The 24,167-nt window shown below is 40.9% G+C and overlaps 2 protein-coding genes across 7 annotated transcripts in view; one reads left to right on the forward strand and one right to left on the reverse strand.

Moving 5' to 3' along the window:
* KATNAL2 (katanin catalytic subunit A1 like 2) overlaps positions 1-24,167 on the reverse strand; it is a gene marked incomplete at its 5' end in the record, with an annotated part of 90,860 nt that overhangs the window by 53,687 nt on the left and 13,006 nt on the right. For 4 of the 6 annotated variants that reach the window (XM_079941830.1, XM_079941835.1, XM_079941831.1 and 1 more), the window contains one exon: positions 550-620. The exons of the other annotated variants lie outside the window; for them this stretch is intronic. In XM_079941830.1, the coding sequence (XP_079797956.1) occupies positions 550-620 (71 nt within the window). The remainder of the gene's footprint in view (positions 1-549; positions 621-24,167) is intronic. 6 annotated transcript variants of the gene reach the window in all.
* Positions 7,469-24,000, forward strand: LOC307196951 (elongin-A-like; the record flags this gene model as incomplete). The annotated part of the gene is given in 5 exon segments (XM_079942438.1): positions 7,469-7,532; positions 21,637-22,478; positions 22,550-23,378; positions 23,381-23,496; positions 23,500-24,000. Coding segments are annotated over 5 exon segments (2,352 nt in total).

Genomic DNA, 24,167 nt, shown 5'->3' on the forward strand with positions numbered 1-24,167 from the left:
CGTGAGCCATGGCCGCTGAGCCTGCGCGTCGGGAGCCTGTGCTCCGCAACGGGAGAGGCCACAACAGTGAGAGGCCCGCGTACAGCAAAAAAAAAAAAAAAAAAAAAAAAAGTATGTGTCTAGGTTGCTGTGGGTGGGCAGGGATAGGTAGCGCACAAGAGATTTTAGGGCAGGGAAGCTATTCTGTATGATACTACAATGGTGGATATGTGACTTTATGCCTTTGTCAAAACTCGTAGAACTGTACAACACAAGAGCGAACCCTGATGTAAACTATGGACTTTAGCTAATAATAATATATGGATATTGACTCATCAATTACAGCAAATGTACCACACCAGTGTAAGATGTTAGTAACAGGGGAGACGGGGCAAGGCGGGGTATTGCTGGTGTATGGGAGCTGTCTGCACTTTCTGTTTTATTTTTCTGGAAATAGAAAACTGCTCTAAAAAATAAAGTTATTAACTGTTTTTAAAAGTGAGTATTTGGAAAAGCAGAGGTCAGAGAAAGAAAGGAATCATCTCTGTAAATATTTGTAATGTAACATACCCTTCTTGTGTTAGATAATGCAAAATCAAAATAAGAAGATTTTTTCGTCGTGCTTCTGTCCTCATCTCGCACTATGAACAAAAAAGAAAATGTAGGTGAGACGATAATGAAATATAACACTCCTTTTATAGCAATAAACCCTTGATGGTAAATGTAACCTGTCAAAAGCAAGAAGCATAACTTAAAGGCTGGAAGGCAGTTTGACGTCTCTAAGGATATATAAAGTTGTTTTCCATTGTTATTTTCTTCTCAGAGCTGCCTTCTCAATTGTAAACTGAAGGTACAGTGATTTCGATTGGGATTGCACTTGACTAGTTAACTTCTTACTGCCAAGCTAATTGGTATTTTGTTGCTTATCACCGCAAAGAAACAAATATATGCACATTTACTTGGACCAGGTGAAGGAAAGTGATGATAAACTCATGAGCCAGAAATCAAGATGTACCATCACAGGTACTGACTTGCTACTGCAACTTAAATTCACTCGGAGTCCCACCCAGACCCTGCACAAACGTGGAGATGAGTTCCAATAATCCATTCAGGGGGACCCGGCAGCTGAGCACTTAGAATATCCACTGAGTAGCAGAGGCCATAAAGGGGACATTCCTGCATAACAATGTACTTATTCAAACTGGATGAATTTGCACTTTTATTCACAGTATTAATGTGCTACATTATGTTACCTGGTATCTCAAATTCCCCTGAAATATATTCAGAAAATATTTACTTTCACTAATACTTCCCTTACTTGAAAATAACTTACATTTATCTAAGGAGAACACAGGTAAGAACTGGATGAAAGCAAAAAAGGCCCTTGAGTGGCCCAAATTATGTCATAAAATCTAGGCACAAACACACTGATGACATAAAAATTTTTCAGGCATTCATCTAATCTTTCTAAAAATTAATGTAATAAAATTAAAAGTGCATAGTTACTTAAAAATCAAATAGTACTATATTTTCTTTCATTTTAAGTTGCTCTTTCATTGTGATAAAATACACATAAAATTTACCATCTTAACCATTTTTAAGTGTACAGTTTCGTGGCGTTAAGTATATTCAAATTGCACAACTATCACTACCATCCATCTTCAGGACTTTTTATCTTCCTCAACTAAAACTCTATATTCTTTAGACAATAACTCCGTCCCCGTAACCCCCGCCATCACCATTCTACTTCCTGTCTCAGTGAATTTGCCTATTCCAGGTTCCTCGTATAGGGGGAACTCATTTGTCCTTTTGTGACTGGCTTATTTCACTTACAATAATGTCATCAAGGTTCATCCACGCTGTACCATGTGTGTGGCTCAGTAATATGGTACTATACATTTGTAAGGAAAAGCAGTAATCTCTGTCCCACTCCACTGCCCCCTCCCCCCACTCCTGAGAGGCAACAACCTTAATTACTTTAGCTGTTTCTTCTGATATTTGCCTCCATGTTTTTAAACATATCACTGTTTTATAATATATGAATATTAGACATTAAACTATTCACTTGTTAAGGCAGATGAGCAGTAAGCTGCCTTACAGACCTCTCACCCTCTCCTCCCCTTACAGTTATAGCAGTATGCAGTGATTACATTATTATGACTGTAAATAATGTTGCTGAGTCAAAAAGTACTGTGGTTACTTTACCGTTTCTGGACAACATTATTTTCCTTGGAATGAAGAATTGCCTCATGTTAAAAATTTGGTTACTTTTCTATATACCTATTGCTAATTTTCAAATCCCAACATACCTCTAAAGGCCCCTCGCATCACTTTCCACACATCAAATACATCAGTCAATGTGTCAGTTACACTCCCCCCAGCCATGGCTTCCCTGAAGCCTCCACCCTCCCTCTCCACTCTAGGTTGCTGACTGTTAGGCCTGCTATGGGTGCTCATCCAGGGATTTCCCTTTGACACTTTCCTGCATTGGATCCCCTAGAAATGGAGTCTTCTTTACTGGTCACTGGTTTGGTTTAGTGAAGCACACATCCGCTAAAGTAAAGGTACAGGGAGATAAATGTGGTTGAGAATTTGCATGCCTGCAAGTGTTTTTATTCTATTTAAAAATTTGATAGTTTGAAAGGGCATAACATTCTTATTCCTTTGCAGATAAAGGATCTTTTATTCCCAGGAAGCTTTTAGAATCTTATTTTTAACTCTGGTGCTCTGAAATTATACAACTTCGTTGGTGCCAGCCTTTTTCCATTCACTGTGCTGGCCGTTGACAAGCTGGACATTCTCATGCCTCCGTTCTAAAAGAAAATGCCTTTTATTTTTTCTGTGATAAATTACTCCCCTATGTTTTCTCCAGTTTATTTTTAAGAACCTCTATTAATTGAACGGGATATAACCTGGATTGATCTTTTATCTTTTAAGATTTTTTCTCCTATAGTGTCCCTTTTCTTTGTCTCTTTTTTCTATTTTCTGGGCAACCTCCTTGGCCTTGTCTTTGAACCACTCTCCAGAATTTATTTAGACAATAATATTTTTAACTTCCAAGAGCTTGTTCTTTTTTTTTTTCCCAAGAGCTTGTTCTTATTTTCTGATTGTTCCTTTTTCACAACATCTTGTTCTTTTTTTTTTTTTAAGACATATAGCAGTTTCCCAATATTTATTTGTTTGTTTGTTTTTGCCACACCATGAGTCACATGGGATCTTGGTTCCCCGACCAGGGATAGAACCTGCGGCCCCTGCATTGGAAGTGCAGAGTCTTAACCACTGGACTGCCAGGGAACTCCCTTGTTGTTTTTTGAATGCACTATTCTCTTATGATTCAATGTCAGTTATGTTCAATATTTGCTGTTTATGCAGGCAGGTAAAACACTATTTTATAAAGATATCCATCCAAAATTATTAAAATAAAGTTTTGTTGCTTAAGGTAATAAGTTTTTATTCAGACTGCCAGAAAATAAAGAAAATGAAGCAACCTGTGTTTCAAAGAGCTTGTGAAGGAAGTATAGTAAGTACCACTTTTTCAGCGAAAAGGTATTCTGGTTTCTGCCACTCAAAAGGTAGTTATTGTGGTTGAGAGTCCGCCTGCCGATGCAGGGGACACGGGTTCGTGCCCCGGTCCAGGAGGATCCCACGTGTCGCGGAGCGGCTGGGCCCGTGAGCCATGGCCGCTGGGCCTGCGCGTCCGGAGCCTGTGCTCCACAACGGGAGGGGCCACAACAGTGAGAGGCCCGCGTACAAGAAAAAAAAAAAAAAAAAAATCATTAAAAGGTAGTTATTGCTGTTTTAAAAAATTAATTTGCATTTTATTTATCACAGTTTTATACACATTTTGTTGTTGTTTTTGTTAGTTTAATGTTTTGCTTTGAATTCACGCTAAAATAAATGAAATCAAGTTCTCAGAAGTCTAAGAGAAAAGGAGATTTAAGGAAAATTATAATCCTTGAAGTAATAAAATATATAACACAAAAAATAGTGACTTAGACTGGGATAAAATATTTGCAAATGACACATCTGATAAAGAACTATTATTAAAAATATACAAAGAGCTCTTAAAACTCCACAATAAGAAAATAAACAACCCAATTAAAAATGGGCAAAAGAGATGAACAGACACCTCACAAAAGGAGATATATGGATGGTAAATAAATATATAAAAAGATGCTCAACATCATATGTCACCAGGGAATGACAAATTAAAACAACAAGAAGATAGCACCGCACACCTCTTAGAATGGTGAAAATCCAAAACACTAACACAACCACATGCCGGTGAGGATGTAGAGCAATGGGAACTCTCATTTATTGCTGGTGGGAATGCAAAACAGTACAGCCACTTTGGAAGACATTTTGGTGGTTTCTTACAAAATTAAGCATACCCTTACCATATGATCCAGCAGTCACACTCCTTGGTATTTATTCCAGTTGAAAACTTATGTTTACACACAAACTTGCACACTGAAGCTGCGGATGCAGCTTTATTCATAATTGCCGAAAGCAACCAAAATGCCCTTCAGTAGATGAATGGATAAATAAAGTATGGTACATCCACACAATGGAATATTAATCAGTAGTAAAAAAATAATAATAAACCACCAAGCCATGAAAAGACATGTAGGAAACTTAGATGCATATTACTAAGTAAAAAAAGCCAATGTGAAAAGGTTACAATGCAAGAAATTTTCACATATTGAGGTATGGGGAAGTCATTCTGGCATATACGTGATTTGGCTTGAATAGAATAGCCTGTTCTGCAGCCTATCAGACAAATTGTACGTCTGCTTTAACCATTAAGGAAAAGACGCGTTTAAAAATCAAAACGGAGTAACTGGTTCAGGCATCCAAAGTGGAGCCTGGTGGCCATTGTGGATATGGTTTCAGACACGTTCCTGCATTACTAAGAACTTGAATTTCTGAACTGTACCAGACTCAAGGACACCACCAGCCATTCTCAAAACAAGATCTGCTAGCAGCTGCAACCATTTTGGACCCAACCAATACTTACTTAACAAGCACCCTTACTTCTTGCCAGCCCCAATCATAACTCGTGATAAACAATTCATGTTAACTAGTTGTAACCTTGCAATTTTTGCCTTTACAATCCTCCCCCATTTTGTAGTCCTGCAGAACATAATTCAAATGCTTCCTGAGTCTGTGTCTCCTGGATTATAGTCCTCAATTTGGCTCAAATAAAACTCCTTTTTAGTCCTTTTATAGATTATTTATTGGCTATTTGTGTCAACAGCTTTATACTGTATGTTTCCAACTATATGATTCTGGAAAAGGCAAAACTATGATGACAGTAAAAAGATATTGGTGGCCAGTTTGGGGGAGAGGGAGGGAGGCAGAGCACAGAGAATTTCAGGGCAGTGAAATTATTCTATATGATACTATCATGGTGCCTACATGTCATTACAGATTTGTCAAAATCCATAAAATGTGCACCAGAAGTGAACTCTAATGTAAACTACGGACTCTGAGTGACAATGACGTGTCAAAGTAGGTTCCTCTGACACAGGAGGTTGATACTGGGGAAGCTGGTGCATGTGTGGGGCAGCCACACATGCTGGTGCATGTGTGGGGAAGCTGGTGCATGTGTGGGGCAGCTTTCCACTCAATTTTTTTTTTTTTGCGGTACGCGGGCCTCTCACTGTTGTGGCCTCTCCCGCTGTGGAGCACAGGCTCTGGACGCGCAGGCTCAGTGGCCATGGCTCACGGGCCCAGCCGCTCCACGGCCTGTGGGATCTTCCCAGACCGGGGCATGAACCCATGTCCCCTGCATTTGCATGCGGACTCTCAACCACTGCGCCACCAGGGAAGCCCTTTCCACTCAATTTTGCTGTGAAACCAAAACTAATCTAAAAAAGTGTCTATTTTTTAAACTATTAACTGACTTTTAAACAAATATATCGGACTTAATATATTTAAATGGAGTCACCCTTCAACGTAGTTACCTCAGCAGGTCATGCTTTTATTCCATTGCTCAAAATATTTCTGAAACTCCTCTTTTAAAATTGTCTTCAAGGTAGATTAATGACCACAGTCTTCCCCAGCCCACATTTACAAAAATAATATGTGGCCCTGTAGAAAACTGGGACAATGCATAAAGGCAGAAGAAAAAAATTAGATGTTTTGGTCACATTCTTTCCATCTTCTTACAAAATAGGCTTCTCATGTGTTTTGATAACCTGTGCTTTTTCTTCTTAAAAATATCAATACTTTGTAAATATTTTTCCCAGTTATTAGAAGTTTTTCTAAAACATGACTTTTAATGACTGCAGAGAATGCACCGTAACTTAATCACCCCTCAGCTGTTGGAGAGTCCTCTCATTTGAAGTAGTGCCTCACTAAATTTAAGAACGCACTTTATTAGCAGTTTTGACTCTTTCTAAAATCCAAATTTGCCCTCAAGGACAGATCTGATAACATCTGGAGAGCTTTAAAACTGTATGACAGGTCATTCTTAAAAACTGACCTTTGGTACATTTCTACCTCTGTCCTTGAAGAAACCCCTTTTGTCCGAGTGAGTTAAAAAACCGGAAAGCAACTTACCAAGACGAGTTAAAGACTCAAGAAGGCAATTACAGTTATCTTCTTTGCTATGTTTTTATTATTATGAAATATATAATTCATATAGAAGAATGTATAAAACATCCATTCATTTTTAATAATAATAATAATAACAAGCATCACCCTGGTTAAGCCCCAGAGCACCTTCAGTGTCTTAGAAACTCCCTCGTGCTGTTCCTTTCGGACGTTTCCCCTCCTCCCACCAGAGGTAACTTCCATCCTGACTTTTATGCTCATCACTCCCTTTTTCTTTATGGTTTTTACCAACTATACATCTGTAAAAAAAACAGTGTTTAGTTTTTACATTTTTGAATGTTATATGAATGGAATACACATGTATTTCTTGTGACTACTTTTGTTTCACAGTATGTAATTTCCCCCCAAAAAATTCATATCAGGGCTTCCCTAGTGCCGCAGTGGTTGAGAGTCTGTCTGCCGATGCAGGGCACACGGGTTCGTGCCCCGGTCCAGGAAGATCCCACATGCCACGGAGCGGCTGGGTCCGTGAGCCACGGCCGCTGAGCCTGCGCGTCCGGAGCCTGTGCTCTGCAACGGGAGAGGCCACAACGGTGAGAGGCCCGCGTACCGCAAAAAAAAAAAAAAAAAAAAAAAAAAAAAAAATTCATGTCAGAGTAAGAGCTTAGGTATGATCCAGCTATTCCATAATATCTTCACTTCAATTATCTGCTTCCACAGTTTTTTTAGTCTGGGGGCATAATTTTACAGTGTCTTACAGGGTTGCTCTCTAAGGCTTCTCAAGTTAACTCTTCTCTTTCCCAGAAAACAGAAGTATAGTTAAGTATTTCTTCATGGCCCCCCAAGTACCTGGCATGGTGCCAAGTGCTAAGCAGAGACTGATATTTCTTGATAGGTCCACTAGAAAACTGTTTTTGTCAAACTACAGGTCATGAAATCAATGGGCTACAGCAGCATAGTTCAACGCAACAGAATTATCACAGAATGCATAACAGGTAAGAAGGCTTAGTATCGCTTCGTGAAACTTCTGTTGCGTTTGCATGTGTGTGTCCACTGGATCCCAGTCTAAGACGTCTCACAGTTGGTCACAGTAAAAAAAAACTTGAAAGCCACTATACAAAATGACATCCTATTAAGATGTCCAACACTGGCAGTTTTCCCTCATCTTTCTGAAGATGCTGACACAACAACTCTTGGTGAAGACTGAAGCCTTTCTAATTTACCAAAATTAGCCTTGGTAGTCAAAGTCTCTATTTTTCTAAGTTGATTTGCCTCGCCTGTAGTGCCATCTAGTGTATGAGGAAGGGAAGTACTTCATGAAATTTAGGTAGTTCCAAATTACTACTTACATAATAAAAAAGATGACAATCATCACAAAATTTAGTCCAAATCAAGTTTTCAAAATAAAACTGCATATTAAACAAGCAGTAATAAGATTGATGGGATATGTTTCTAAATGTCCACATTCTCAAACTCATGCTTGGGGGTTAGGCTCAGAACCGAGGTCTCTGGTTCCGGCCTGTGCCCTTCCCTGCATCAACTCCTCCCCTGCATTAACCCCTCCCATCAGTGTCCACTCCGGCCCCTGCACATTCACATCTGACCAGAGAGAAGCTGCTGTTCTAATCTGCCAAAAATTGTGCCAAATTTGCCCAAATTAAACAACCGTGGTTGCCAGTCTTAGCTGAGCTCACATAGCAACAAATGGTGTCTCTTAAAATTCCTCAAACATAATCTCACAATTTTAGTGACCATTTCAAAGCAACTACTGGCTAGACCTCAGTTAGTTAGTCACCCTGCGGCACCAGGAGGAGTGCGTCTTGTAGGAGATTATGCCTTTAATTCCTGAAAAACACAGTCCTGCTGTACGTGAAGCCCATCCATCTCATTTGTACGCAAATGTCTTTGAGAACAAAAGGATTTGAATTAAAGAGCCATGAAAGCCATGAATATCTCCAGAGGAACTGCACTCGACACTGACCAGGTCCACTTCCACCTGGTGTTTTGCAAACTGTGGGGTGCTCTGCCAGCCTCAGGTCAGTGTTTGGTGGGTACTTAACAGCTGTTAGTTGCTTTGTTCATATAGTTCAGAGACCCTCCATCCTTCACTCTGAAAGCACGTGCTTCTTCCTAATCTAAACACGCACTAATGCAAATGGTCCCTTATGACTAAGATGCTGAGAAAAAACAGCCGGGAGTGTTTTGCTTGTGCTCCTCAGTACGACACACACTGCACTGGCTTTGGCTGACAGCCCTGAATTTCCTAAAGGTGGTCACCTGGGTAGAGCCCAGATCAGATTTATACAACTATCACCATGATAATTTAAAAACATATTCATTACCCCAAAAAGAAACTCTGCACCCCTTAACCGTCACCCCCTGTCCTTAAAAGCCATAGAATTGCACACTTTAAATGGGTAAGTTAGACTTCCCTAGTGATCCAGTGGTTAAGAAGCCGCCTTCCAATTCAGGGGACGCGGGTTCCATCCGTGGTCAGGGAAATAAGATCCCACATGCCGCAGGGCAACTGAGCCCCTAGTGTGCCTCTGCTAGAGAGCCCGCACACCACAACTACAGAGAAGCCCGCACGCCACAACGAAGATCCTGCATGCCACAACGAAGACCCGGCACAGCCAAGAAAAAAAATCTAAAAAAAGAATCATCTTAGAAAAATAAAAAATAAATGGGTGAGTTGCATGGTATATGAATTATATCTCAATAAAACTGTTTTAAAATGCATAAAACAGGGAGAGTTAGGGAGAAAAAGGCTAAAACGAACGTAAATAATTTGAGCAATGTTTTGAGTAATATAAAATAAATGATATGACTGGAAATAGAAATGATTTCATGCAATATTTTGAAGTTATTCAAAATGGAAATGGGGGGGCTGCTTATCACCCACACTGCTGTGAGGGCCTCCTCACCACCCTGATGGTAGAGCCTGGTCATGTCTTGGGATGCGGCAATGATGCTTCTTTACTTGCTCTGATGACTTGGCTGTAACAAGCTTGCTGAGTCAATGTGGCTACAGGGTAGACTCCCCAGACAGAAAAGAAATCACAAAATCATCTAGGCAGATATTTCCTTTATGTTTTCTTTCTGGTGTTATCACAACTTGCAGTACACAGAAAATTTGAAGAAACCACCTTAAGTAGTGTTAATATTTCCTCAGTTCATTTGGAAAAAAATAAACTTCTTTCAAAAAGAATCTCAAAATTTTTTAACACAGAAATTTAAAAATTTTTATCCAGATAATATTCAGAGTTGGCAAGGTGTGAAAGAATATGTACTCAGATACAGTTGGTGGAAATATAAACTAGTACAACACTTTTATACAGCAAAAGGAAACATGCACATGCCCACTGACCCCGCAATTCCATACCTCACCATTTATGCTAGATCAATTATACTATATTATAGAAATACTTCACATGTGCAAAATAATAAATGTTCAAGGACGTCCAATACAGCATTATGTGTATTCCCCTCCAAAATTAGAAATACTCTAAAATGTCCATTAGTGGTTAACTAAATCATGATACAGGCTTACTATGTATCACTTTGCCCCAATAAAAAGAACGAAGTAGATCTATATACACTGACGAGGAAAGATTTTGAAGACATTGTATTTTCTCTCCATCCACTTACTGTCCACTCCCAAATAGAAAGAAAGTGTGAATTAAAGGTGACGTTTAACTCTTTGACATAAATCACATCAGGATCCTTTTTGACCCACTTCCTAGAGTAATGGAAATAAAATAAAAAATAAACAAATAGGACCTAATGAAACTCAAAAGCTTTTGCACAGCAAAGGAAACCATAAACAAGACGAAAAGACAAACCTCAGAATGGGAGATAATATTTGCAAATGAAGCAACTGACAAAGGATTAATCTCCAAAATATACAAGCAGCTCCTGCAGCTCAATATCAGAAAAACAAACAACCCAATCCAAAAATGGGCAGAAGACCTAAATAGACATTTCTCCAAAGAAGACATACAGATTGGCAACAAACACATGAAAAGATGCTCAAAATCACTAATCATTAGAGAAATGCAAATCAAAACCACAATGAGGTATCACCTCACACCGGTCAGAATGGCCATCATCAAAAAATCTACAAACAATAAATGCTGGAGAGGGTGTGGAGAAAAGGGAACCCTCCTGCTTTGTTGGTGGGAATGTAAATTGATACAGCCACTATGAAGAACAGTATGGAGGTTCCTTAAAAAACTAAACATATGACCCAGCAATCCCACTGCTGAGCATATACCCTGAGAAAACCATAATTCAAAAGAGTCATGTACCACAATGTTCATTGCAACACTATTTACAATTGCCAGGACATGCAAGCAACCTAAATGTCCACCGACAGATGAATGGATAAAGAAGATGTGGCACATATATATATACAATGGAATATTACTCAGCCATAAAAAGGAACAAAATTGAGTTATTTGTAATGAGGTGGATGGACCTAAAGTCTGTCATATAAAGTGAAGTCAGAAACAGGAAAACAAATACTGTATGCTAATGCACATACATGGAATCTAAAAAAAAGGTACTGATGAACCTATTGGCAGGGCAGGAATAAAGACAGAGACGTAGAGAACGGACTTGAGGACACAGGGGTGAAGGGGAAGCTGGAACAAAGTGAGAGAGTGGCATGGATTATATAGACTACCAAATGTAAAATGGATGGCTAGTGGGAAGCTGCTGCATAGCACAGGGAGATCAGCTCGTGCTTTGTGACCACCTAGAGGGGTGGGATAGGGAGGGTGGGAGGGAGGCTCAAGAGGGAAGGGATATGGGGATATATGTATACATATAGCTGATTCACTTTGGTGTACAACAGAAACTAACACAACATTGTAAAGCAATTATATTCCAATAAACCTATAAAAAAAGTAATGTTTAAATTTGACAAAGAAAAACTTCGATTAGTACAAAAAGTTTAAAAAGAAACATTTCTCTCTTCACCCTATCCACTATTGTTAATTTCTCATGTAATCATTCTGAAAGGGGTTTATGAATATATCAACATATATATGCACAAATTCTTTTAAATTTGCAAAAAATTTTATCATTTTATATATACTGTTGGGCATCTTGCTTTTTCCCCCACTTAATAATATGTCTTGAACATCTTTCTATGTGAGCAGATGCAAATCTACCTAATTCTAAGACATATGTAAGGTGAAAAATCACGGAAATACATACCCACACTCTTTCACTCATAGAAAAAGAAAGGAATAAACATCCAGATGTGCAGTTACCTCTGGGTAGAGGAAAGGGATGGGGGCACAGTGGCTCAATTTTTTATCCATAGACTTCTGAATTGTTTAACTTCAATACTTTGGCAAGTAAATAGCAAAGAAACACGTTGGCTTGGGTTCAACTGTTCACAGATCAAAACACTTCCAGGCTAAGGAATTCCATCATCACCTTGGCAGATGAGCCATCCTGACATCTGGGTTCCCTCCCCTCTCCTCCATCAGTAGATATGGGGGTGGGGTGAGAAATGTCCTGACACTGATGCTGGCCTTGGGTGTTCCATTCACTAGGAGGGAAAGATCCAGACAAAGTCACCCAAAGGCAGCTCCTCCTCCACACTACACTTCCTACTCCCATGTCCCCCTGAATTTACCTCCCTCCCTCCATGTGCATATACACTGAGGGAGAGAAACATAGGAGTCTTACTGTCCACTATCCCTAGGGAGAGCTTTGGCTTTCACAGCTGCCCTCACCAAACTTGAGCTGGAGGATTTGTCAGAATAATCTCCCTCAAATTCCTTTTAGAATCCCTGGAGAGTCGCTTAAACAGTGAACCACTGACCTAGTGAACTCATGGTACATCAGGATGAATAGGAAGGCAAAGCTCTAATTCTTGGGATGGACTTCCGGATCCTGAGCTGATCTGAGCAATGTTGATCGTATTTTTGAAAGACTATAAACATTCTATCAGAGGGACTTGTGCAAAGCTTTCATTATATTCCTGGAAAACGATAGCTGTCCCAACTCCAATCAAGAGTATTTCTAGGGCTTTATGGCTGGAATCACAAAGTTTGGCAAACAGTCCTGATCTCTACAGCAGATGATGGGGACTGAAGGATACTCTGGTTCAGTGACTTAGAATTGTTTGATAATGAGGTTGCTTCAAAAATGGCTTTCTTACCATGCAGACTGTGAAACAGCTTATAGTTGGGGTGCCCAGGCCTTAAAATAATAATGCTACTTCTGCTTTAAGTTTGATGGTAATTCAGAATTTAAGGAGAGATAAGAAAACTCTATTAAAATACCTAGTGTTAAGTATTTAAGGCGTGAGGTTACTTGAAACACAGAATACGGTCTTATAAATTTGTTAATTAAAAGTATAAAGTTTGCCAGATCTATAACACCTTTCTACTCATGCCATTCAAATTATCATAGAAAATTGTCTTCTGAATTAAAAGACTAAGAATAGGCCACCACCAATGGTCAATTTAAACTGTAAAAGATGGTGTGCCCCTGAAATGGACACAATTAGATGCTCAATTAGTTTCTGTCTACCAAAGAAAGGAGGCCCAGAAGTGAGCATCTAACTGGGGTGTCTCATTTGTCTCTGCTTCAATAATCTGGCTGTTTTCTACTTCCTTCATTTCCTTTGTGGGCTACTGTGCAACAAAAGTGCCTACATTATCAGATTCAAAATTGAATCCTATGATACTGTAGCCTGAGGAAAAGAAACATTGAATATCATTCCTAGCTTTAGACCCAGAAGATATTTAGGAAATGTTACTGTATATACACCACAAACAGCATTAGTGCTTTTAATTTCTTTTTTATGGGTGCAATGGAGATTAATTTGCACGAGCTCGTTTCAATTTCTGTAATAAGATCTAAATTTTGCATTAAGCTTTCCATCTCAAAAACAAACAGTTAAAAAGGACACATTTCTTCTTTCAAATGTTTTCATTATAGTTCTATTTTACAGTCCTTGCATCTAATATTCACTTAAAAGCTTGAATATATATACCCATAGGTTCTAATTTGTTTCCTGATTATCTCCTGTTTCTACCAAGAAACTTCCCAAGTTCCAAATGCTGCACAACTTGACAAAGCACTAGAACTACCAGAAGGGGTATCTACAGATCCAGGGAAGGTATTTATTGGATTTAATACAAAATCAGAACAGGTCAGCTACACTCAGGAACAGTGTTCCATGAAGGGAGGCATTTGTTGTAAATCCTGAGATTGAACTGGTTATAGAATTGGGGATTTCAGGGAAGTATAAAGCCTACTGAAACACAGGGGACTTGCTGTGCCATGCCATTGTTATTAAACACGAAACTAGATTATGGACAGGCTACTTTCTAGTTGCAACACAGCTGCATGATGGAGAGATCAGACTGCAATCACAGTAAGGTGACACCACAGTCTCACCAGGGATAGAACAGCAGGTGAAACCTTGAGGAAACAATCAGACAACTGTAGAAAGGGAGATGTTCTCCAAAACAATTGGCATTGTTTCTTGAACAGGTTAGTGTCATTAAAAATAAAATAGGAGGGCTTCCCTGGTGGCGCAGTGGTTGGGAGTCCGCCTGCCGATGCAGGAGACACGGGTTCATGCCCCAGTCCGGGAAGATCCCACATGCCGCGGAGCGGCTAGGCCCGTGAGCCATGGCCACTGAGCCTGCGCGTCTGGAGCCTGCACGTCCGGAGCCTGTGCTCCGCAATGGGAGAGGCCCACGTACAGCAAAAAATAAATAAATACATAAAGAATAAAATAAAATAAAATAGGAGAGAACGGCCAAGATGGTGGAGTAGGAAGACCCTGAGCTCACCTCCTCCCATGGGCACACCAAAATTACAACTATTTACAGAGCAACTAGTGATGAGAAAGACCAGAAGACTAGTAGGAAAGTTCTTCTACAACTAAAGACATAAAGAAGGAACCACAATGAGACAGGCAGGAAGGGCAGAGATGCTGTATAGTCAAGACCCATACCCGTGGGTGGGCAGCCCACAAATGGGAAGATAATTACAATTGCAGTGGTTCCCCACAAGGAGTGAGGGGTTCAAGCCCCACATCAGGCTCCTGAGCCTGGGGGTCCTGCACCTAGAATGTTTGGCTTTGAAGGCCAGTGGGGCTTACTTTCAGGAGAGCCAGAGGGCTGTGGGAAATAAAGACTTCATCTTTAAAATGCACACAAAATCTCACATGTGCTGGGACCTAGGGCCGAAGCAATAATTTGAAAGAAGCCTGAGTCAGATGCACCTGGTGATCTTGGAGAGCCTCCTAGAGAGGTGGGAGGAAACTGGAGCTCACCCTGGGGACACAGACACTGGTGGCAGCCATTTTTGGAAGCTTGTTCTACCACAAGGACACTGTTGCTGGCCAATGCCATTCTGGAATCCTCCCTCTAGCTTATTAGTGCTGGGACTGGCCCCACCTACCAGCCTGGAAGCACCAGTACTGGGACATCTCAGGCCAAGTAGCTAGATAGGTGGGGATAAAACCTCACCCACCAGTAGGCTAGCTGCCTTAATACCCCCGAGCCCACAGCTGCCCCGGGACTCAGTCCTGTTCCCCAGAACCCTCACACCAGTGAACCTGCACTAGCCCCGGGACCTCATGGGCCTCAGCCTCACCCACGGCAGGCTGCCACTAGTCCTGGGAACCCCTTGGCCCTGGGCCCATCCACCAGCAGGCCAACACTAGCCCCAGGATCCCCCCAACCCCAGGTTCCAGCCCCACTCACCAGCAGGCCAACACCAGCTTTAGGACACCCCAGACCTCACAGACAGCTGTGTCAGGAACAGGTCCCACACCAGCAGGCCATCTAGTGGATCCGGGACACCTAGCCCCACAACCACCATCCTAGAACCTGGCTCCACCCATCAGCGGACCAGCACTAGCCCCAGAACACACCAGGGCCTTGTACCCAGCTGCCCTGTGACCCCGCCTCACGCACCAGTGACTAGCAGCTTCAGCGCAAGACAGGGCCTGACAACAAACCAGTTTTTTAAATACATATATATATTGCTATATATAAACCAGCCAGGCATACCAGACCACCCACAGTAGTCAGCCTGTCACAACAGAAGGACCCACACAGCCCACAAAGGGGGCACCCCTAGAGCATATAGCTCTTGTGACCAGAGGGAAGTGCATTGCTGGGAAACACAGGACATCTACAAAAGTCCACTTCTCCAAGGTCAGGAAACATAATCAACCTACCAAATATATAGAAATAAAAACAGCAAATTAGGTAAAATCAGGTGACAGAAGAATATGTTTCAAATGAAGGAACATGATAAAACCCCAGAAGATGAACTAAGTGAAGTGGAGATAATCAATCGACCCAATAAAGAGTTCAAGGTAGTAACTGTAAAGATGCTCAAAGAACTCAGGAGAAGATTGGGTGAGCAGAGTGAGAAGTTGGAAGTTATTAATAAGGAGTTAGAAAACATAAAGAAGAACCAAAGATAAAGAATACAGTAACTGAAATTTTAAAATACACTAGAAGTAATCAGCAGTAGATTAGATGATACAGAGGAATGGATCAGTGAGCTGGAAAACAGAGTAGTAGAAATCACACAAGCTGCACAGAAAAAAGGAAAAAAATTTTAATGAGGATAGCTTAAGAGACCTCTAGGACAACATCAAGGTACTAACATTCACATTATAGGGTCCCAGAAGAAGAGGAAATAAAGTGGTAGAAAACTTATCTGAAGAAATAATAGTAGAAAACTTCCCTAACCTGTGAAAAGAAATGGACATCCAGGTCCAAGAATCACAGAGATTCCCAAACAGGATCAACCCAAAGAGGACCACACCAACACATATTGTAATAAAAATAGCAAAAATTAAAGATAAAGTGAGAGATAAAAATAGCAAGAGAAAAACAACAAGTTAAGTACAAGGAAACTCCCATAGGCTATCAGCTGACTTTTCAACAAAAACTCTGCAGGCCAGAAGGGAGTGGCAATGTATTTAAAGAGATGAAACAGGAAAACCTCCAACCAAGAATGCTTTATCTGGCAATGCTTTCATTCAGATTTGACAGAGTGATCAAAAGGTTTACAGACAAGCAAAAGCTAAAGGAGTTCAGCACTACCAAACCAGCTTTACAAGAAATGTTAAAAAGACTTCTTTAAGTGAAAAAGAAGAGACCACTACTGGAAATAGGAAAATTATGAAAGGAAAAATCTTATTGGTAAAGGCAAATATCCTATAAAGGTAGTAAATCAACCACATGTAAAACTAGTAGGAAGGTTAAAAGACAAGCATACTAGACTCATCTATATCCATATTAAGTATTTAAAGGATATAAAAAACAAAAAGATGGGAAATATGATGTCAAAAACAATAAACATGGGGGAGTAAAAATGTAGGATTGTTAAAATGTATTTGAACTTAAAAGATCAGCATCTTAAAATATATATTGGTATATATAAACCTCACGATAACCACAATCCAAAAATCCATAATAGACACACACACACAAAAAGAGAAAGGAATCCAACCATAACACTAAAGATAGTCATCAAATCACAAGGGAAGAGAGCAAAAGAAGACAGAAAGAAAAAGAACTACAATAACAACCCCAAAACAATTAATAAAATGGCAATAAGTACATATCTATCAATAGTTACTCTAAATGTAAATGGACTAAATGTTCCAATCAAAAGACATAGAGTGGCTGAATGCACACAATAACAAGACCCGTATATATGCTGCCTACAAGAGACTCACTTTAGATCTAAAGACACACATGGACTGAAAGTGAAAGGATGGAAAAGGGTATTCCATGCAGACTAAAATGAAAAGAAAGCCAGGGTAGCAATACTTATATCAGGTAAAATACTTTAAAACAAAGACTACAACAAGAAACAAAGAAGGACATTACCTAATGATCAAGGGATCAATCTAAGAAGACAACTGTAAATATATATGCACCCCATATAAGAGCACCTAAATACATAAAGCAAATATTAACAGACAGAAAGGGGAAAACAGTATTACAGTATGACAGTATTACAATAATAGTAAGGTAATTTAACAACCCCCACTTACATCAATGGACAGATCATCCAGACAGAAAATCAATAAGGAAACACTGGCCTTAAAAGACACATTAGGCCAAATGGATCATATCCATATACATGAAACAGTCCATCCAAAAGCAGCAGAATACACATTCTTTTCAAGTGCACATGGAACATTCTACAGGATAGATCACATGCTAGGCCACAAAACAAGTCTCAGTAAATTTAAGAAAACTGAAATCATAACAAGCATCTTTTCCAATAACAACACTATGAGACTAGTAATCAAATACAAGAAAAAAATGCAAAAACACAAACATGTGGAGGCTAAACAATATGCTACTACACAACCAATGGATCATTGAAGAAATCAAAGACAAAATTTTTAAAACCTGGAGAAAATTAAAACAAAAAAACACTATCCAAAATCTATGGGACAAAGCAAAAGCAATTCTAACAGGGAAGTTTATAGCAACACAAGTTTACCTCAGGAGACAAGAAAAATCTCAAACAACCTAACCTTACACCTACAGGAACTAGAGAAAGAAAAAACCCACAAAATTAATAAAAGGAAAGAAATCATAAAGATCAGAGCAGAAATGAAATAAAGACTAAAAAAAGAAATAGAAAAGATGAATGAAACTAAGAGCTGGTTGTTTGAAAAGATAAACAAACTTGATAAACCTTTCGCCAGACTCATCAAGAAAAAAATAGAGGGCTTCCCTGGTGGCTCAGTGGTTGAGAGTCTGCCTGCCGATGCAGGGGACATGGGTTTGTGCCCCACTCTGGGAAGATGCCACGGAGTGGCTAGGCCCGTGAGCCATGGCCGCTGGGCCTGAGCGTCCAGAGCCTGTGCTCCGCAACGGGTGAGGCCACAACAGTGAGAGGCCGCGTACTGCAAAAAAAAAAAAGAAAAGAAAAAAGAAAAAAATAGAGAGGGCCCAAATCAACAGAGTCAGAAATGAAATAGGAGAAGTTATAACCAAGGCCACAGAAATACAAAGGATCATAAGAGGTAACTACAATTATATGCCAATAAAATGAACAACCTAGAAGAAATGGACAAATTCCTAGAAATGTACAATCTCTCAAGACTGAATCAGGAAGAAATAGAAAATATGAACAAACCAATTGCCAGTAATGAAATTGAAACAGTAATAATAATAATTAAAAAAAACTCCCGACAAACAAAAGTCCAGGACCAGATGGCCTCACAGGTGATTTCTACCAAGCATTTAGAGAAGAGCTAAAACCTATCCTCCTCAAACTATTCCAAAAAACTGCAGAGGAAGGAACACTTCCAAACACATTCTTCCAAACATGAAGCCAGCATCACCCTGATGCCAAAAGCAGACAAAGACATCACAAAAAAACCAGAAAATTACAGGCCAATATCACTGATGAACATAGATGTAAAAATCCTCAACAAAATATTAGGCAAAACAATCTTCAGAAAATAAGAACAAAGCTGGAGGTATCACACTCCCTGATTTCAAACTTTACTACAAAGCTACAGTCATCAAAACAGTATAGTACTAGCACAAAAACAGACACATGGATCAATGGAACAGAATAGACAGCCCAGAAATGAACCACAACTTATATGGGCAGTTAATCTACAACAACGGAGGCTAGAATATACAATGGGGAAAAGACAGCCTCTTTAATAAATGGTGTTGGGAAAACTGGACAGTTACACGCAAAAGTATCAAACCAGAATACTCTCTCACACTATGCACAAAAATAAACTTGATGCATTAAAGACTTAAATGTAAGACCTGAGACCATAAAACTTCTAGAAGAAAACATAGGCAGTATGCTCTTTGACATTGATCTTTGTAATACTTTTTTGAATATGTCTCCTCAGGCAAGGGAAACAAAAGCAAAAATTAACAAATGGGACTACATCAAAGTAAAAGGCTTTGCACAGTGAAGGAAACCATCAACAAAATGAAAAGCCACATTCTGAATGGGAGAATATAATTGCAAAAAATATATCCAATACGGGGTTAATATCCAAAATATACAAAGATCTCATACAACTCAACATCAAAAAACAAACAACCGGATTAAAAAACAGGCAGAGGATCTGAATAGACATTTTTCCAAGGAAGACATACAGATAGCCAACAGGCAGATGAAAAGATTTTCAACATCACTAATCATCAGGGTAATGCAAATCAAAACCACAATGAGATACCACCTCATACCTGTCACAATGGCTATTAACAAAAAGACAACAAATAACAAGTGTTGGTGAGGATGTGCAGAAAAGGGAATCCTCTTGCACTGTTGATGGGAATGTAAATTGGTGCAGCCACTATGAAAAACAGTATGGAGATTCCTCAAAAAATTAAAAATAGAACTACCATATGATCCAGCAATTCCACTCCTGGGTACTTATCCAAAGAAAATGAAAACACTAATTAGAAAAGATCTATGTACCCCTATGTTCATTGCAGCATTATTTACAATAGCCAAGATATGGAAGCAACCTAATTGCCCAACAATAGGTGAATGGATAAAGAAGATGTGGCATATATATACAATTAAATATTACTCAGCCATAAAAAAAGAATGAAATATTGCCATTTACAATGACATGGATGGACCTAGAGGGTATTATGCTAAGTGAAATAAATCCAACTGAGAAGGACAAATACTATATGGTTTCACATATATGTGGAATCTAAAAAACAAAACAAATGAACAAACATAACAAAACAGAAAAAGAGTTATAGATACAGAGAACAAACAGGTGATTGCCAGAGGGGAGCGGGAAGGAGGAAAGAAATAGGTGAGGGAGATTAAGAGGAACAAACTTCTGGCTGCAAAATAAATGAGTCACGGGTAGGAAATGCACAGTGTGGGGAATATAGTCAATAACTATATAATATCTTTGTATGATGACAGCTCAAAACTGACTTACTGTGTTGATCATTTTGAAATTATATAAATCGAATGTATATCAAGTCATTATGTCATATAACAGGAACTAACATAGTATGGTAAGTGAATTAAACTTCAAAACAAACAAACAAACTCATAGAAAAAGATCAGATTTGTGGTTACCAGAGGCAGTAGGTGGAGGGAGGAGGAATTGGATGAAGGTGGTCAAAAGGTACAAGCTTCAGTTATAAGATAAATAAGTACTAGGGATACAATGTACAACATGATAAATATAATTAATACTGCTGTATTTATATATGAAAGTAGTTAAGACAGCAAATCCCAAGAGTTCTTATCACAAGGAAAATTTTTTTTCTATTTCCTTAATTTTGTCTCTATATGAGATGCTAGATGTTCACTAAACTTGTGATAATCATTTCATGATGTATCAAGTCAAATCATTGTGCTGTATACCTTAAATTTATACAGTGCTGTATGTCAATTATATCTCAATAAAACTAGAAGATAAAATAAATAAAATAAATAGAAATAGAGAAGGTAGGGGATGGGAGAAGCTGTGCAAATTCAAAGAGACATAGGGGATACAACCAGATACAATGCATGATCCTGTTTTGCGCTCTGGTTAGAGAACTAGTTGGTTAAAGAACAATATTTACAATACAATTTCATTTTGATAAAATATACGGGTGTGTGCATGTATATGTATATACACACATAGCAAAGGATCTGGAAAGATATATGGATATGCACCAAGGTTCACTGTTGGGTAATAATACCTTAGTGTATCTGGGTTGTGGGAATGTGGCGGTTTTACTTATTTATTCTGTTTGTTACCTATTATTTCTTTAAGCTTGACTTATTATTACATAAGTAATCATTAGAACTGTCAATTTATACTACTGAGAATATTGAAAACAAAATAAAAATAACTGTCAGGAATTCTTAGATCTAATAAATTCTAAGACTTTCAGTTTACTCACCCGTACAATGGGGATAATATAACTCTTCTTTGGTTGTGTAGAGGCTGGAATTAGTCGATGGCAAGCGCACAGCGCTAGGGTTGTCGTCACTGTTGATTGATTCCTGCTGCTCTCGGGACCCAAGTGGGACGGGGCGGCCCAGGGACTCCCGACTGGTGGTGATGTAATTTGGGCACAGCTCTCAGCCCCCTCAGGAAGGGGGCGCTGGGGCTTCCTTGCGTCCCGGACGCGCGCTGGTGGCCATTCCCGTGGGGGCTCCGCGCCCCGAGCGCCAGAGGCGGGGCCGCGCCGTGTGCACCCGGGGGAGCTCGGGGCAGGGCAGGGCCGGGCGGCGGCGTCCGGGCACCAGGTTGCGGAGGAGGCCGTGAAGAGACCAGAAGCGCCACTGGCCTCGCCCGTTCCGGCGGCCGTTCTCACGGAGAGCGGGGTCGGCCCGATGGCCAGTCGAGGGCACAAACACCAGAGCGTCGGAAGCCTGGCCGGGACCTGGCGGCGCTGTGGAGGAGGCTGGTTCCAGTGGACGGAAACCCCGAGCCTGCCGAGAGGGACCTGAGGAAGAGCGATTCCCAACAGCCCCTAGAGGACGCTCCTTCGGCGAAGGAGGCGATGGAGGGGCACGGCCACGCACACCGCGCAGCCCGCAGAGACGGATCGCACGGCCGCGAGCACAGACCAGAGCTGCACAGACACCCCTCAGAGCTCGTGAGGCCCTGCCACGGGTCCCACGGCCGGGAGAGGGGCGAGGACAGAAGGCGGTGCCGCGGGGGTTCCCCAGTTTATTCTTCGGGGCGGGGATCATCTGGTTACAGCTGGTCTCCTCCTCAGTCTAGCCGTCCTTGTCTGATGTACGGGGACTGTCACAGACGCCTGGTGGAGGCCCGTGTTGCACAGCAGAGGCCTGGAGAAGGCCCCTCAGATGCCCGTTGGGCCAGACTGGACCGCCGCCTGGGTGCACCCCAGGGAAGAGGGGCTGGGAGTCTAAGCAGGGGACACCAGCCTCCCCACAGGGACAAACGCCTGGTCTATACCAAGGGACACGAGAAGTCCTCTGCTTTGACCAGACGAAAATCAGGCCTGGCCTTTCTCCACAGGAAAGGCCGCGGTCTCTCCCCCGGAACAGCGCAAACGAGAATCCGCCCTCTAGTGGTGTCGAGAAAGAGAAGGAAAGAGAGGGTCGCGGCATCCAGGTTTTACCTCCCTTCAGACAAGCTTCAGACCTTAAAAAGCGAAAGCACGAAGACTCCGAGAAAACCAAACTGGACAAAAACAAGCAGCATCTCGACCGCTTGGACATAGCAGAGGGGACAAGAGGCCTGTTACCCAAGGTGAAAGAGAAGGTTTCCAATAACCAAAAGATTCAAGAAGGGAAAGTAAGACCTCCTCATTTGGATGGAAAGCCTGAGGGCTTCCTCCCTAAAGGTGAGGAGGTGGATACGGATAATGAATTCAAGCCGCCCACCATGTCTTTTGAGTCATACCTCAACCACAACCAGCCTAGGGAGAAAAAGAAAAAGATTATGAAAACTTCAGCCACTGCTCTTGAAGAAAAAGGACCTAAAAAATATGATTCAAGTGAAAACTTGGACTTGGTTCAGGAACTACCTAAGGTGAATGAAAACAGATCAGAGAAGCTGCAGCCCTCTGGAAACGTCTGGGCCAAGCTGGAAAAAGTCCCCACTGATGCACCAGTGTGGCCGGACCTCCCATTACCCAGGGTCCAGGCCAATGACCGTCCACTTCTTGCCTCTGGATTGATGTCCTCCTTACGACCAAAGCAAAAAGCACTGTCTTCACCCCAGGACGAGGAAGAAGTTGGATTTACTGGACACAGAATGAATTCTAAGATGCAAGTGTTTTCTGGCTCCAAGTGTGCCTATCTTGCCAAAATGATGACCTTGCGCCAGCAGTGCATCTGGGTACTTAAAACAACATCAATTCAATCTTTAAAGTGGGAGGAGTCCCATATTCAGTTCTTGAACCCATCTTGGAGAGCTGTACACCTGATCAGCTGTATCGCATAGAGAAATACAATCATGCATGAGTCCAAGAAACAGACAAATTATGGAAAATTCACTCTCACCAAAACTTTAGGAAAGAAAGGCCAAAAGAGCACGAGACATGGCGAGAGATGTACATGCGGCTTCAGGATGCCCGAGAGCAGCGGCTTCAAGCACTGACAGTGAATATCCAATCTGCACAAGTCAATAAGCCCAAAGGCCAACAAGCAAAGATGATCCTTCTCAACTCTCTGGCCAGGCCACCTTCTGACGTTCGAAGGAGGCAGGAGAAGTTTGAAATAGGAGAAGCAGCTGCCCCTGAAAAAGTCAAGATCAAACCAGCCCTGTACCCCACAGGAACCATCCATATTCCCTCCAGCAGAAACAGCCTTAACCTCACCCATGAGGAGCCAGCCAGAGCCTGCTCAAGCACCACCAGTACCCACTTGCCGCGGGTAGTCTGCAGCAGGAAACCTGCAAAGAAAATCACCCCCATGATGGCCAAGACAATTAAAGATTTCAAGAACAGGTTCTCCCGACAGTAAATTGAGGCCTTGCCTTGCAGCTGGAATTCCAGAGGAGGAATACAAGGGCAGTGGGTGTTAGGGAATGGGACTTCCAAAGGAGACCAGAATGTTTTGCTTTGTGGAAACTTTTGGACTCTGACTACTGTAGTTTTCAAGTGCTGTACCTGTGAGCTGCCATAGCCACT

The sequence above is a fragment of the Stenella coeruleoalba genome (assembly GCF_951394435.1).
Source record: "Stenella coeruleoalba genome assembly, chromosome: 14".
In the NCBI taxonomy this organism is placed as follows: domain Eukaryota; kingdom Metazoa; phylum Chordata; class Mammalia; order Artiodactyla; family Delphinidae; genus Stenella; species Stenella coeruleoalba.